The sequence below is a fragment of the Pollicipes pollicipes genome, unplaced genomic scaffold, assembly GCF_011947565.3.
Source record: "Pollicipes pollicipes isolate AB1234 unplaced genomic scaffold, Ppol_2.1 Scaffold_4881;HRSCAF=5763_pilon_pilon_pilon, whole genome shotgun sequence".
Classification (NCBI taxonomy): Eukaryota; Metazoa; Arthropoda; class Thecostraca; order Pollicipedomorpha; family Pollicipedidae; genus Pollicipes; species Pollicipes pollicipes.
In genome coordinates, this window is record NW_023596576.1 from 8,387,879 (window position 1) to 8,402,857 (window position 14,979).

Sequence of the window (14,979 nt, forward strand, 5' to 3'; positions counted from 1 at the left end):
ATATTCATCAAGCTCTGAAACGCTGTTCTACACAAGCTTTACCATTCAAAAGTTACGGATAACCAGATAAAACTGACTGCCAATGGCTACCTTGTTCGTGTAGTTGACAAACAAACGTGTGTAAGGCCATGCCTGTGACGGGGGACAGTCCCGATGTCAGCATTTCAGGCATGGCTAGCAAGGTGCCCGAGCTACACAACGGACATGGGAGTGCTGCAGAGATTTGTCAAACGCAACGTTGGAACTAAAAGGCCCATGGTCAAGATATAATACATAATTTACAGCAATGGCCATGCTACGCCCACAATAATTAAGATTTTATAATACTGGAATTGATTCACGTGCATTTTCATAGGCTGCTTGCATAACATTACTCGTCTTGCCTCAGCTGACTCACTGGTGTATCACAACTCTCAGAGGTCATGCTCCGTAATGGTCCTTGGTAGGAGATCAGAGCACAAAGTTGTTAGGCGTTGAGCTGTGTGTAGGCGTTTGTCTTGATTTCCTACTGCATCATAACCTGGACATGTGTCAAAATGCAGCCATTTACAGTTCGAAATTTGCACCCCGCAGAAACCCGACAAGTCGCACCCCCCGTCCGGTAACAGGACTGTGACTCAGTACATGGTCAGCTGTAAACGGGCTGGCGGGAAAACAAATACTTGTCTAGCCTGTAATAATTCCAAGAAAGCATCAGTCACATCACGCCGCACTGAAAACAGCAATATGACCTTCTACCACAAATGTGAAAAAGAGTTCGTGTTTTCCTCCCTAGTGGTTGTTAATGCATTTAAACAATACGGTTCCGTTATATAGTAATGCCTTTGCAGAGCGACGGCTAATTGATGCACAGGAAGTGACGTCACCATGAGGACAGGCTGACCAGAGCAGATGTGACGAGGAACACGAAGATCATGGCAACAGAGAGCAACGATCGTCCACTAAAGACTCACGAATCAAACTGATCGGATAGCTGGATCCTACCATTAGACGGCAGTTCAACGTGCAGGAAATTCTGACAATCGGCGAGAGTCTCGCCGTAAACTAGAGAACGTAGCTCGGATGACCTCAAAATTTGGTAGCTAACGTGTGAAATGCGTACGAATGCTTTTGTAGCTGTAGAGATAACTCAGCTGCTGCGACTTTATTGTCAATGGCTCAGGTAAACAGAGGTCAAAAAAGTTAACGCCCGTCTCCCACAAAATACAAACGGTCTGATGTGTGTCTTAACCATCGCCTGATTCACCGCTTTTCATAACACGAACTAATAGAGTGGGAGAGGTGTGATGGGACCTTCAGCTCCTTATGTTTCAAAACAACGGAGATACAGCTTAGCGGAAAACACCAGTGGATCAGTCTCAATTGGCTCGCGCGATTGGTACTAGCTTTCATGCCATTATTTTAATAATTGACCCCACTATGGCAGGTCAAACGTCGAATTCTCCAGAAAAACACACCTTGTTAGATTTACATCCTACGCACGAGACCATGCCTTTTGGAAACATGAAACTTAAGCAGGCGTGCTCCTTGTTTAATTTTGAGTAAAAGGGGTATGCTTGTATGCGCTGTGAAGGCATATTTTTGGTGCATAACTCTATTAATTTAACAGTGTCGGCCCGCCGTGCGCGTTCCGCGGCATCAACGGTTGCCGCCCGCCGCCTACGCCGGCTGTTGATCGCCCTGCGGTATTCTTCAAAACCGTCATTGCTCCGAAACTAGAAAGTCTAGAAACACGTTTCTAGTGTCAAAACGCGTGCAGTAGATGTCCCATAGGGTACCAAAAATTTGGGTGCAATTGCAGCGCATGCCGGAGAGACGTCCTCAAAAATCTCAGGGGGCTGGATCACTCACTTCTATCAGGGTATCAGGTCAGGTTTTCAGAAGAAAGAAACCAGATCTAAAATATGCAGCTTGTTGATTTTTACCTTGAAGTACGTGCTGCCTACTATTAACTTTTGAGAGATTAAATTAGATTTCCTTCTTGCCAGCCAATAAGCCTATGATAGTAACTACCGAAAAAGAGGAATGGTTTCGAGGATTTTTTATTATTCATGCCAACGAAACAGCGATTTTGATAGACCACCTGTATCGTGATGTTACTGGCGTGCGCCTGAGACCGCCCCTGCTCGCGTCGCCATTGCTGCTGTACCTCGGTACGCCGCTGCCCCGACCGGCGGTGTACTGCATGGGGCGCCGCCCGCCGGGGTCGGCGCCGCCTGCTCGCCTCGCGTGTTAACACAGTTACCGTCTCGCAGCGCTCGTGTCTGGTTTCAATGACCGTAGTCTGACTGAAGGGAGCGCGAGCAGATAGGGCACGTAAGACTTGAATACCACCCTTGCCTTGTATACACAATCTTCTCGTAACATATTGATATTAAATGATCTAAGTGTCCATATTGTCGAAAAGAATTTGTGCCTGGTTGAAGTAATGCATCACTTCCATGGATCAAGACGCCATGTAACCAAACATCATATGGCTTACTTTTTATGGGGCACCGACTCAGTCTTCCTAATGGAGATGGCTTTCAAGAAATCAACCAGCCTACAAGCTATGGAAAATATATCAGCAAGACATTAATCCCAAAGGCATCCTGAATCTTACACAAAATGAGGTAGGTCCTATCCCCAACTTGGAGTTCTGCATTACCAAGCGTGATCCCACATATGATTTATGACACAATTTTGACCACTTGAAACACATTTACAGAATTTCCGCAAGCTAAAACACACAAATAATTCTGAAATTAGCATGCGTTGTTCACCTTTCAGAACATTTATCAAAAACATTTTCAAATAAGCGCACTTGAATATATCAGGCATATATTGGAAGGCACCAAGACTTAAAACAGCTCTAGATTTCTGGTAGCAGCTCTCACCTATTGGCAAAGCATGACAGAGATATCAATAGGATGCATCAGTCAGCCAGAATATTGCCCCAAAAGCAGCATTCCCTCGCTTCATTTATGGCACTTCTTGCCAGCAAGTGCAAAATATGCAGGCTTCTACTGACAACTCTCACTACTCACACACCGAACGTTACATTCAAATTTACCTACACTTACCAGCTCCTCACAATCCCTATAGCAAAATACACATCGAGACATTAGCCCAGATGATTTACAATAGTTAACGCCGTAACGGCACAATTGAAGGGAGTGTTTCACATTTATATCGGGTTTTCAATTAGAAGAGCCATCTCGAAGACCTTTCGTCCGGCTCACAATCCTGCCCTTCTCAAGACTTAAGCTCCTCCAGTTTCTGAGCTACTCGCCCGCGAAAATGGAGAAAGGTATATCGGGGAGAGTATTTTAAAGTCACCCTGACATTTATGACGTTGTAATAACGTAATTCAAATCCTGCCATTTTATCAATTATGCGGTGATTAAGGCTGAGAAAATGTAATTGTAAATGGGTTCATATCTGGTGCTCGTGAGCACGATTCCCGGGTATAAAGGCCGCTAATTGGCTCTCAATGTTCCGAAAGGTACGATAACGTAATCAAACTATGACGCTCTGAAGAACATATTTGCTAAAGAGAGAGTTGTGCTGTCCAGTTTGCTTGTTACATCATATCTGATGCTTGCTTTGATATCTTCGAATGTAAAACATTCCCTTTAGTGCAAACCGCGCTGCTTTGACAAGTCATGCACAACGATAATAATGGCGTCATTAGTTTTTGAATCTCCATTTCTGCATCGCATCTTTTTTGTCAATGACAAAGGACATTGAATTACTTATTTGATTCCTCCAGTAAACAAAGCTGATGCACAAATACAGCTTGAGGGCTATGTAGCAACGTGTAAGGCCTATTGTGAGTTTATGTCTTCGGTGAGCAGTTCATTCTTCACGCTGAGGAGACAGCGCAGTAAGGGCGAAAAGCATATTGAAAACTGAGTATAAAGACCCTTCAGTAAACTGGGAGACAGCGGAGTGTGCCCAAAAGTTTTCACGAGTTGTCTACACACAGGCAGTGCTGGAAAAGGTTCAGGCCACTGAAACATATTTTCCCCTTTCGGCGCTGTAATGCGCTCAATTGCATCGCAATGGGCATCTCGTGAAGAAATGGTATGGGAAGAGTTTTGAACAATGAGAGCGTTTCAGTCTCTTTTCATGAAAGGTAGCCATTGATATGAGTCTCTCATGCTCGTGAGCAAGTGGTTGTCTGCAGTGGAGTGTCTGCAGAGCTTCAACTCTGCAGATCAAGGCCAAGCGTTGGTCTCGCGCAGTTTTACGCAAAATGTTTGTGTTATAGTTTGTATCTATCATGACTAATGGAATGATGCCAAATCAATAAACCAACGAAACCGATAGCGACATACAGGTTAAAATTCTTTCAAAACGCTCGGTTAACGCTCGATTAGTTCGACATTTGATTCCAGTCCAACGGAATAAGCTGCTTCCCGCTCCCCAAATATAGTAAAGACTGCATTACATTCTTGGGGCTTTGGTTTCATTTGGATCACTGCTCCTTCGACCGTCAGTGACCGTTGAGACAGAGTACATGAAATGAGGGAGGCTATATAATGGTGGGTCATAACTACATGCACCCATGGTATCCCTCTACCATAATTTAGCCGCACGGAGACTCTCCCCAGGATATGTAAGCTTGGATCGGGCCAAGCTCACGCCTTGTTATTTGTTCCGTATGGGCTGAGGCGTTAAACGTCTCATGAAGCTGCCATTTTTGGGCCGCCGTTGTTAAACGTGTCTTTAGCGTATTCATGCACGCCCCATGAAAACACTGAATAACACAGTAACGAATGCGGGGTGACACAACCCCGCGCACGAGACACTGGAAGTTGACAGCCTTCGCCATCTCTACAAAAGTAGGCGAAGTCTTATTTCAGTAGCCGACCACCAGGTTTCCGGCCCGCTAGCGTGGTACCGTACCTCGTGACGTAATAGGTCAACGCCCTCGCTCAGCTGGTGGCGCTTCCAAGGTCCGCTCGGCCGCGCTAGTCACCGAATCGTTCACCTCCATGTGGACGCACGGCTGCACGGACTGCCAGCATCAGCAGCTCACTGCTGTCGTCAGCCCGCGCTGTGCTGTGTTCGCCCCTGGCCGGCGCGGGCGCCGACGGCATCCGTCCAGCGGCCCGGGCGCTGAGGCCGGCCGGGGTCGGCGGGCAGAGCGGACCCGGCCGCCGGCCGCGGCACGGCTGACTGCCACCAGGCTTCCTGCAGCTGAGCGTCAGCTGAGCCGGTCCCCAGCCGCCGGAATACCACCCCTGCTGGACGCAGAGTCCAGCGGGCCCGGCGCCGTCGCCGTCCGAAGTGGCTCAACGCGATCAGGTGTGTAGCTGTGCCGCGTGTTTGATTGCGGTTTGCCAACATGCCGTTTTTAGAGTGAAGTGTTTTGCTGCTTGTTTCGATGACATTGCACCGTTGTTTTTGGTGTATTAGCAGGCATTGATTGGTCTACTTTGGAACTGTCACACAATCCGTTTCTCGTTTGTGACAGCGTTAAACATACATACAAGTCATGATGGCATGTTCATGATTCGTATTATCATGAGAGTTCAGATGATGCACTTTGCTCACTCAAGCGGCTGCCTGTTCGTTAGGTGGGGTGGAGTGGAGCTTTATCATAGCATACCATAGGTACTCCACATGTTGAGCCGGATTTTAACAAGGGGGGGGGGGAGGAACCCGGCCATGGCTGTCATGGCCGTCACAAACCCCGAGGGGCGCCGAAGTTTTTAAGAGCTGGTGCTTTTCGCGCAGTAAACACCTCAACACATTCAACATGCGCAGGCACTCGCAGAGGTATTAGAAACGATACATCGTGAAGGCCGCTACACAAGGACATACACCGCTACATCAAGGCCTCCGGACAGGGCCGCCACACAGGGTCGTGCAGGGACGGAAGCCTCTACGGGGAGGTTACTCCTTCGCGAGCTGGAGCGGCATATGCTTGTCGACTCCCACATCGACGTACAACATTCAGAGGACACCATCAGAAAAATGCCGCCACTTTTCTAAGAATGTCTGCTTCTTACGCTCGCTTCTTAAAGCAATTATTCATTCGGCATGAAATGATTGCTTGATCCGTGTACGGAAGCCACTTAGAGAAAAAACTTCCATCCAACCACCCCACCCTATATTTCTCCTCTTTTCGCATACTCTCCTGGCTCGACCAAATTTTTTGCCTTTGTACACGCGTAGTATTCTGTAATTCCACTAGAATTCGCAGTATTCGAACGGTAATTCTAACAATAGCCGTAGGCTGCCTCAGTCCAAATAAATACCAGCTGTTTGCTTGGCAGCAATAATTCAATTATGTATTGTACTGCGGCTTGATGGCGTAATTATGGGCTGCTAGCTTACTATTCAATAGGCTGTTGCTTAGATTCCTTAAACCTCGGCCACGTTCACTTTTTGCCGCTTCTATTTGTAGCGCTATATTAAAGTCACTGAAGCTACCCGGTTCTTTACTTCATTACTGACTTAGTAGACTAGTGATTCAGTCTGCCCCAATACCTGCTGAGTAAGGTTAAAACACCTTCACACAGGAATTCGCCATTTCGTGGCCGCGCTTATTCCGCCACGGAGTTGCATTTGTGTAAGTTTGGCTTCCCTGAATACCCTTTTCTCGTTGGAGCCCATTTTGATGCTGCACCGGTGCCATGTTCACCAGCAGCCTTGGCTCCGGCTGGCCGACTTGGGGAGCACGGCTGTCAGGGCAGGCATGCTACGCCCCACATGTTTTGCGCAGCGGGCGCGCGAGGCTCGACGCGGCTGTGCGCGACAGACCGGAACAAGACGTGACTTGCGCGAGGCACGTCCCATGCAACAGTCAGGTGCACAAGCTCGGGCTCGGTGGTCCGACTGTGTGGGTCGCAGGCACCGTGACTGCTAAACAAAGTTGCTGTTTAGGAACGTGGGGAGCGGCCGCACACCAACCGGTACGCTTGGCGTGGGCGCCCTGCCGGCGGCGGTCGTAAGCCATAAGGAACTCGTGCAGAAAAACTGGCTGGTAAATTATCTAGATTGAGCAGAACCGTAAGCAACATTTTGCAGCGGTGGCACAGCACAGCAACCTGTTCTGACCAAACATGCAGCACGTCTTGTATGGTGCATGGCACCATCGAATTTTTTCAGTCTGCCCATTTTGGCGTGCCCACCTCGGTTGGTTCAATGTTCCTTCACATGCATACTAATGCGAATCACGTTTTACACGCATACTTATGCGTTTCTGGTGTCGTGTTTCTTTACATGCATGCTAATGCGTCTAAAAGCATCACAGGGGCGGGGTACGTAGCTTGCCGCCCCCCCCCCCCCCCTAACGAATACGACCCTAAATTTCAGTATCATGTCGAGCCTTTCACGGAGCAATGAATTTTCAACTGGCGTATTTCTGTGCAGCTATATGGTCACCCATTTATTGGAAGAAGGGTATTAAGATATTGTTCAAGAGCTTAAATATCTGACAACTTAGGGAGCACTTTGATTTCACGCCAAACAAACTGCCTTCATTGCTTAGTTACTTTATATTATGATGTCGTTAAAAGCAAAATGACATTGAATGATTCCATCCCTTTGAACTCCGCATTCGTCGTTCCGGGGCGAAGACTCGCCACCAACAGACGAGCCACGCTGCTCATTGCCAGCTGCATCCTCGGCCCGTACACGTAGTTCAACTAGAAAAACCACAACTGTTCATAGATTGGAGCGGCCAGTGAGTTGCACTCTATCTACGGGTCATTAGAGTTCACAAATACCGTTTGTTTTAGAATATTATTGAACCATGCACGACTAAGCTACCACACGACTAATACCGTGTTAAAATATTTTCTACCCGTCTACAGTGTGAGACAGCCGATGACCTGCTGTCAGATGCTGCAGCCGTGCAACTGTCACGATTACTCAGGCGGCGCTGTCCACCACAGGTGGCTCTCCATTCGCTCCAATGCATGTCGCACACGTGCTGGTACACTCATGGCCTCATTCAGTGCCGTGCCTTCCCGGCAAACTCCTGCTGATCACTGCGACAGCGCATGCCTGGGTTGACACATACCGCTGATAGAAGGTTCGGCCCCCCCCTTCACGCACGCACGCACGCACACACGCACGCACGCCGCTGGCTGTTGTTTCCTTCCAGCTGTTCCATTGGCAGTTTTGACGATTGATGGACGGAGTTTCGGTGAACAATTTGTTACAGGTTTTGGTGATTGCACGGCCCCTTCCCCCCCCCCCCCCAACCGGTGTATTGTCAGGCGTTCGCTAACAAGGACATAGCTATGGCATTAGCGTTTACTGTGAGGAACCTTGCCCAATTAACTGTTCACTGAAAGGGGTAATTAGTTTTGCTATTCCTTACGCGTGTCGGGGCCACCTTAGGGGAAAGTTGGAGCTTCATCCGGTATCCTGTGGTCAATATGTTTTAATTAACACGCGCCGGGTGGCCGGCTGGATACCGTTCGCTCGGGCGGGGGGAGGGTCAATTTGACTTCCCCCGCTGAGATCTCGGGAACTAAGATAGCTAGAGACACGAAATTTACAGGGTGTCTTGACATGTACATGAACTCACTTTCAAGGTTTCAGGTTCCTATGTCAAGACCTTCGGGTTAAATGAGGTCAAACAAGGTCAAATTCCATGTTGGTCTCCAAAGTGCTCCCAGAACCTAGGTAAACGTTTATAAGCAAAAGGTCACATGCTCATTTAAAGTCAGTGACCTTGTTTGACCTTTTGAAGGTCATGGTGACCAAAATCATACAAGCTGCTCTGAGTTTTGCATTCAAATAAGCGACAACGATTACGCTAGGCAGTATGTTCCAAAAAACAAAATGTTGACCTGGGCCATTTTAGGTCAATGACCTATTCTGACCTCTAAGAAGTCCACGGAAGATGTATCATGTGGTTACTGCTAGCAATGAATTCGAAATGAGCACTAGAAACTACCTTATACATCAAACCCTAGAGCAATAAAACAGGTTGGTTTTGACCTTGGTCTGACTTTTGCACCTGGCCATAGGTCAATGCAATTGTCTCATTCAAAAGTTGTGTCGCCTAAGAAAGCAGCTCAAAGATTATGGCCCCGTCTAACACTCCGTTGTTGCATCAGATTAAGCGATTCCCTAGAAATTGACTTCGCTGAAACTATGGCCTGATTTTGACCTGACATAGGTCAGCGACCTTACAAGTAACAGTTATATTTTTTGGTGCCAAACGATCCGTTATTCAATTGTCTACAGCTATGCAAAATTTGGAGTGGCCGCGTCGCGCCGTTCGGAAACCGTTCCGGAAAAACCCTCGGGGGGTCAATTTGACTCCCACCCGAGCGCGTGCTGATTTAGCTACGTTCTTTTACCTTTATGGGAGTTCAACGACTCGCTATTAAATCAAAGGTTTCAGACTGCAATGGAGAGGTGCTCCGCCGTGTGCAGTTCAGAAGGATATCATTCAATAACACGCAGTCTTATCCTAAGTCAATATCACGTTGTAGGATAGCTATTTATCACTTTTTATGCTCACGAAGAACAAATTTTCATGAAATTAACTGCCCAGCATTAGTTGACATGCAGCCATTCAACAGACATTTGCGCGCACATTGGGTGCGAAACAACAATTTAATAATATGCACGCATGTGACGGTCCTAGTGATTACGCATGCATTTTCTACACCACAGTTGCAGCAAGCTTATCCTCACTGTTATTTTTACGGCGCGTTTTCTGTACATAATTGAAGCAGTTTGCTTTTAGCCTCAATCCCAAACAAGTATTGGTCAATGCGAATTGGTTATTATGAGTTATTTAACATGAGTGCGCATCGTTGAGTATTATGGATCATGTTTATTTTACTGATTACAATGGTTGGTGCCATCACATGGAAATGAGTTGAAAAATGTTGTACGATGCCAAATCCATGCCAAAATTTCTGGCGAGACACACTCAAGTCAGATAAAAATCGTAGTTTCAATGAAGCACTGTTTTACTCGGGAGGGGGGGGGGGGCTACGCTCTATATCGAGGAATTAAAAATGCAAATGTGATAGGTTGTGCAATTTGGCTGAATGCTTGGCCTCCAAACCCCATAACTGGATTCGTTGATGTAGCCGGATATGTACCGCAGCATACGCACCACACATATGTTTGTCGTGCGGAGCAGTGCACACACCATCACTAGGGCATGCCTCCTCTCGCGATATATATCGTGTTTGCTCTCACCACCAACTAAGCAGGAAAAATGTGCAACAAACTTTACACATCTATGGCCATAAGCAAAGGTTTGAGAAGTTTAGCTGATGGGCCTCGGAGCACAGAAATGACTGAAGTCCTTCATGGCTAACCTCGTTCTCGTCCCCACAACCAAATTTACGTTTCGCCGCTCATGGGCGCTTCATAGAGGAGTGCCTTGGGCGCCCTAAGGCATGCTCCAAAGGGGCGCCTAAACTTTCCCATCAGAAGAGGCGCGTGCCTCTAGTGTCCCCCCCCTCCCCCCTCCTCTAGATTCGCCCCTGCATGGCTACTATGCTGCGTACCGTTCGCCCTGACAGAAGGAGAGCGATGCGATCCTCTTCAGTTTTTGAGGATACCTCTCTGGCATAATTCGCAGTCGCGTCAACCTTTTCTGTAACGTACAAGGTATACATTGCGTGTGTTTTGACACAAAGTGCCCCTAGCTTTTCTGGCTTCGGAACAGCGGCGGTGGTTTTTTAGGAACACTGCACGGCGATCTACGGCCTGCGCGGGCGGCAGGCGGCCATCGACAGCGCTGCGGAACACAGCGGTGGGCCGACATTCCTACGTGAACCGGGCAATACGTATTGACGATATGGTCCGAACATATTAAACTATGCACTATTGTACTCAAAACTGGACAAGGCACGCGCCTGTTAAAACTTAATGTAACTATGAGGCGCAGCATCGCATATCTAGAGCTGTTAACCTAGAAAGTGTAATTTTCGGAAAAATTGACTTTCGGGCTGACTTTTTTGGATTAATTTTTGACCTAGCCACATACAAATTAATGCTAATCGCCCGACCTCGTTCGGATCAATCCACTGGTGGTTTCTACTAAGCCCGATCTGTCTTAGTATGGAAACGCCAGGGGGTCGCATCGACCCCCTCCCGCTGTTAGTTCGCTCCATGAAAACGGCGAATCAGGGCAAGGATGGAACTGAATATTTGTTCGATAACATGAAAATAGAATTTGAACATATGGACTGTCTTTCATCAAGTCGAGGAAACATTGGGGAGGGGGGTAGGGCGTCGGGGCCCCGTTCGGCCACCTAATCATTTACAAAAATTTACGTCTCTGGCGGGAGTCAAACGATTCAAGATTGCTTTTTGTCGCCCAATTGATATGTCAGGAAGATCGGTCAATTTTTTTGGGAGACACCCTGCAGAGGGTTCCAGTAAGCAGCCAGTGGAAGCTTTTGACATGTGTTATCCCATGAAAGACATGAATAAATGAGCCCATTGGCTGTCATAGCCGGTGGATGTCACGCATGCGAGCATGCTGATACCCTGCAGAGGATTCCAGAAAGCAGTCACTGGAAGCTTTGGACATGTGTTATCCCATGAAAGACATGAATAAATGAGCCCATTGGCTGTCATAGCCGGTGGATGTCACGCGTGCGAGCATGGAGCCTTAATGTGATACAGCCGCGCGGGTCTGGGTGATAAAACAAGGCATCTATCAGAGCATACCTGCGACAGGCTCGGGTGAGGGCTATGGAATGTGCAAAATAAGACAGCCCCGTGGGACCTCGGGTGAGGGCTATGGAATGTGCAAAACAAGACAGCCGCGCGGACCTGCACTTGTAGCTTCATATTGCCTTAATCTGACCAAACGTCATAGCAATTACGCCATAATGCGAAAGTTAATCAACATACAGGTTTTGAAAAATTGGTTCGTCTACTTATAACGGTTTGAAACTGTTTCCCGAAACTTTGAGGCGGCCCACTCTAAGCCACCCTACAAGCGGTCGCGGATAAACAATGAGTGGTGAACATAGCAACAGTCCAAATAGCTAATCCCTGGGAAGACTAGATTTTACCAGACACATTCAAGTGTTGCTAGCTGGGTTCAGCAGGAACGAATTTTGAGTTGTCCTCTGTGCAGGCGTGCTGCGGATGAAAAGCTACGTTAATTCTCACCTTTCCAGACCGTCTCGTCCTGAATATTGTTTTCCATATGTTCCAGGTGTAAGCGCACTGGCCAGTCATGATGGCCAGAAGGCTGCTGCTGCTGGCTCTGCTGTGCCTCTGCTTTTACATGCTAGTCCTGTTGCGATCGCTGTCCAGCGCTGTGGATGGTCGTCGTAGAGAAGCGCCATCTGCACCCTTTGAATACAACAAGGCGGCGTCACCACAACAGCCAGATCACCAAACAGCGGCACCGAAAGACGCCGGCCCACACCTGGCAACGCCACCTATAACTCAGAGCCAGCACAGAGTACCAGCACCTGTCGGTCAGATCCTTCGGTCGGTAGCGCCACCTATGGCCGCTGACCGCTCGCCCGATGCTGGCTCGCTCCAGCGGCCCGCACGACAGCAAGGTTCGGGGGCCCAACGGCCTTCTGAGTCGGCGACGCCGTCCGCACACGAGCTGTCGCTAGCCGCGCAGGCGGCGGGTCTCCAGAACACTGCGCAGCCGGCGAGCATGCCGGCGGCCGCGCCGAAGCTCAAGCACATCCTCTACTGGAACGAGTTCTACGGCTCCATGGAGTTCACGTGGGGCGCCGGTCAGCGGCCGTTCATCGACAACGGATGCGAGGTCAACACCTGCTTCGGCACCAACGACCGCGAGCTGATGCCCGTGGACGAGTATGACGCCATCCTGTTCCACGTGCAGACGCTGCCGTTCTTCGACTGGCCGCGCTCGCGCCGGCCGCACCAGCGCTACGTGTTCGTCACGCTCGAGTCGGCCCAGTACCTGACCATATGGCTGCAGGCCTACGAGAGTCTCTTCAACGTGACGCTGACCTACCGGCGCGACTCGGACTTCCCGTACCCGTACGGAGCCCTGGTGCCGGTGCTGCCGGAGCCGCCCACCATTCGCAGGAACTACGCTCTCGGCAAGACGAAGCTGGTCGCCTGGTTCGTGTCGCACTGCCAGACAATGAGCAGCCGCGAGTGGTACGTACACATGCTGCGGAAGTACATCCCGGTGGATATATACGGTGCCTGCGGGACTCTCCAGTGCCCGCGCTCCGCCAATCAAACCTGTCACAATACGCTGCTTAACAAGGACTACAAGTTCTACTTGTCGTTCGAGAACAGCATCTGCAACGATTACGTCACAGAGAAGCTGTTCGACACACTGAAGTATGACGTGGTGCCGATCGTGCTCGGAGGCTCCAACTACTCCAGCTACGCCCCACCGGGATCGTATATAGAGGCGATGAAGTACAGCCCGAAAGAGCTGGCTGAGTACTTGCTAGAGCTGGACAAGAATGATGCACAGTACAACAAATATTTTGAGTGGAAGGGCAAGTACCGAATAGCTCCTAAGGACGATTTTAAGAAGTCATCATTCTGCGGTCTGTGCAAATATTTGCACAGCAACGAAACGAAAGCGTATCACCATCTGAAGGACTGGTGGACAAAAGGACAGTGCAAAAAATTGAAACGGTCACAGTGAAGAAACTTTCCAGCCATGATGTCCTCAAATTAGGTTTGGGAAACTGGGTTTAGGGTTTTGGCAAAATGGGGTTTGCCCTGAATCTGATATCGGCACCGAGTACTTCAAGCTGTGTATTGTTATGCTTTGAAGTAGCAGAAATCGTGATTGTGTACATCATATGCTTGAAATTAATAAGTTATGTGGTTGAAACGGTCTTGCGCCACTGCCAATACTACCCCCTGCGTGCGGTGTCCTCAATAGTTTATCGAAGCCAACAAAGAATCGTCAGGCGCCATACAAATATAACAAAACCTTCAAGGCTGTGGGGAAATTTGTTCTCCCCATCACTTGTATCAGGCACCGCTTATGCGTATCTTATTAGCACACGATTCTGAAGCATTGTGATAGATGCCTTGCCGGAGTAACTTAGGATCGTGATATGTACAACGCTAGCTTGTGGGAAATTCTGCAACTTTTTCAACTGCATATATATATATATATATATATATATATATATATATATATACTCGCCAGTATATTTAATAAACTGCAACTCGCTCTTGGCGTGATGGGCTACTGGCATTTCTCATCGGAACTTCCCGTTGGGTTGTTGGTGCCTTCTGCGTTTTTTATGGGGGTTTCCATGTGTCTGAAGAGCCTTCTTTGGATCGTCTGGGACTTCCTGTTGATCGAAAGGACCTGATGCTGCCCATCTAGGGCCTACTACGAATATATGTGGGCACCACTACTCCGAAGGTATCCTCTTTTTGGCTATTTCGTAGCTTCAAAAGGCAGCGTCGTTACCCGCTGCTTTGTTACTGTGCAGAAAATAAAACGGGCGTTACTTGTAGTCTGTTAATCCGTCATCTCTTAAAGCATTTACAAAAACTGCAATAACGTGCTGTCACATTTCCTTAGTTGCATCCAAAGAAGCCTTGGTTGGTTTGGGAATGTACATCGGAGATGCTGTCCACTGGCGGTGTCAAGAGCCACTGCAGCCGATGGACTGACTCACTTTTATTTTGCCGATCTCCCGTGAGGTGGCCGTGGTGGTGCTGGAGGCGCTTGCTGAATCAAATGTCGTTATGCACTCATGTTTTGACCTGTTTTCGTGGTGTTCTTGTATATTTGTTCGTGAGTTTAAGGTGTTTTCTTGCATACACCCACTCGCTTATGGCGCTTTGTTTTACATTCCATCACAAGTCGTATTTCCGTAATAGCTGGTGCCACTGCCCAACTCTCTGTAGTATGTAGCAAAACACGTCATTCATGACCGAAACTTGCACTGAGTTTATAACATCCATCGAGAGCCAAGAGAACTTCATTGTATCATGAAACCATGCTTATGTTCGCCAGGCATGAATGACTCGACGATTTTATTTGTTCTGGCATTGGAAATTGCGTGGCCA

The 14,979-nt window shown here is 48.3% G+C and overlaps 1 protein-coding gene across 1 annotated transcript; it reads left to right on the forward strand.

The window, feature by feature from the left end:
• The first annotated feature begins 4,976 nt into the window (after positions 1–4,976).
• On the forward strand, positions 4,977–13,588 carry LOC119099733 (alpha-(1,3)-fucosyltransferase C). The gene is made up of 2 exons (XM_037222796.1): positions 4,977–5,292; positions 12,149–13,588. The coding sequence occupies exon 2, from the start codon at positions 12,170–12,172 to the stop codon at positions 13,586–13,588; it is 1,419 nt and encodes a 472-aa protein (XP_037078691.1). The 5' UTR covers positions 4,977–5,292; positions 12,149–12,169.
• The last annotated feature ends 1,391 nt before the right edge of the window (positions 13,589–14,979 follow it).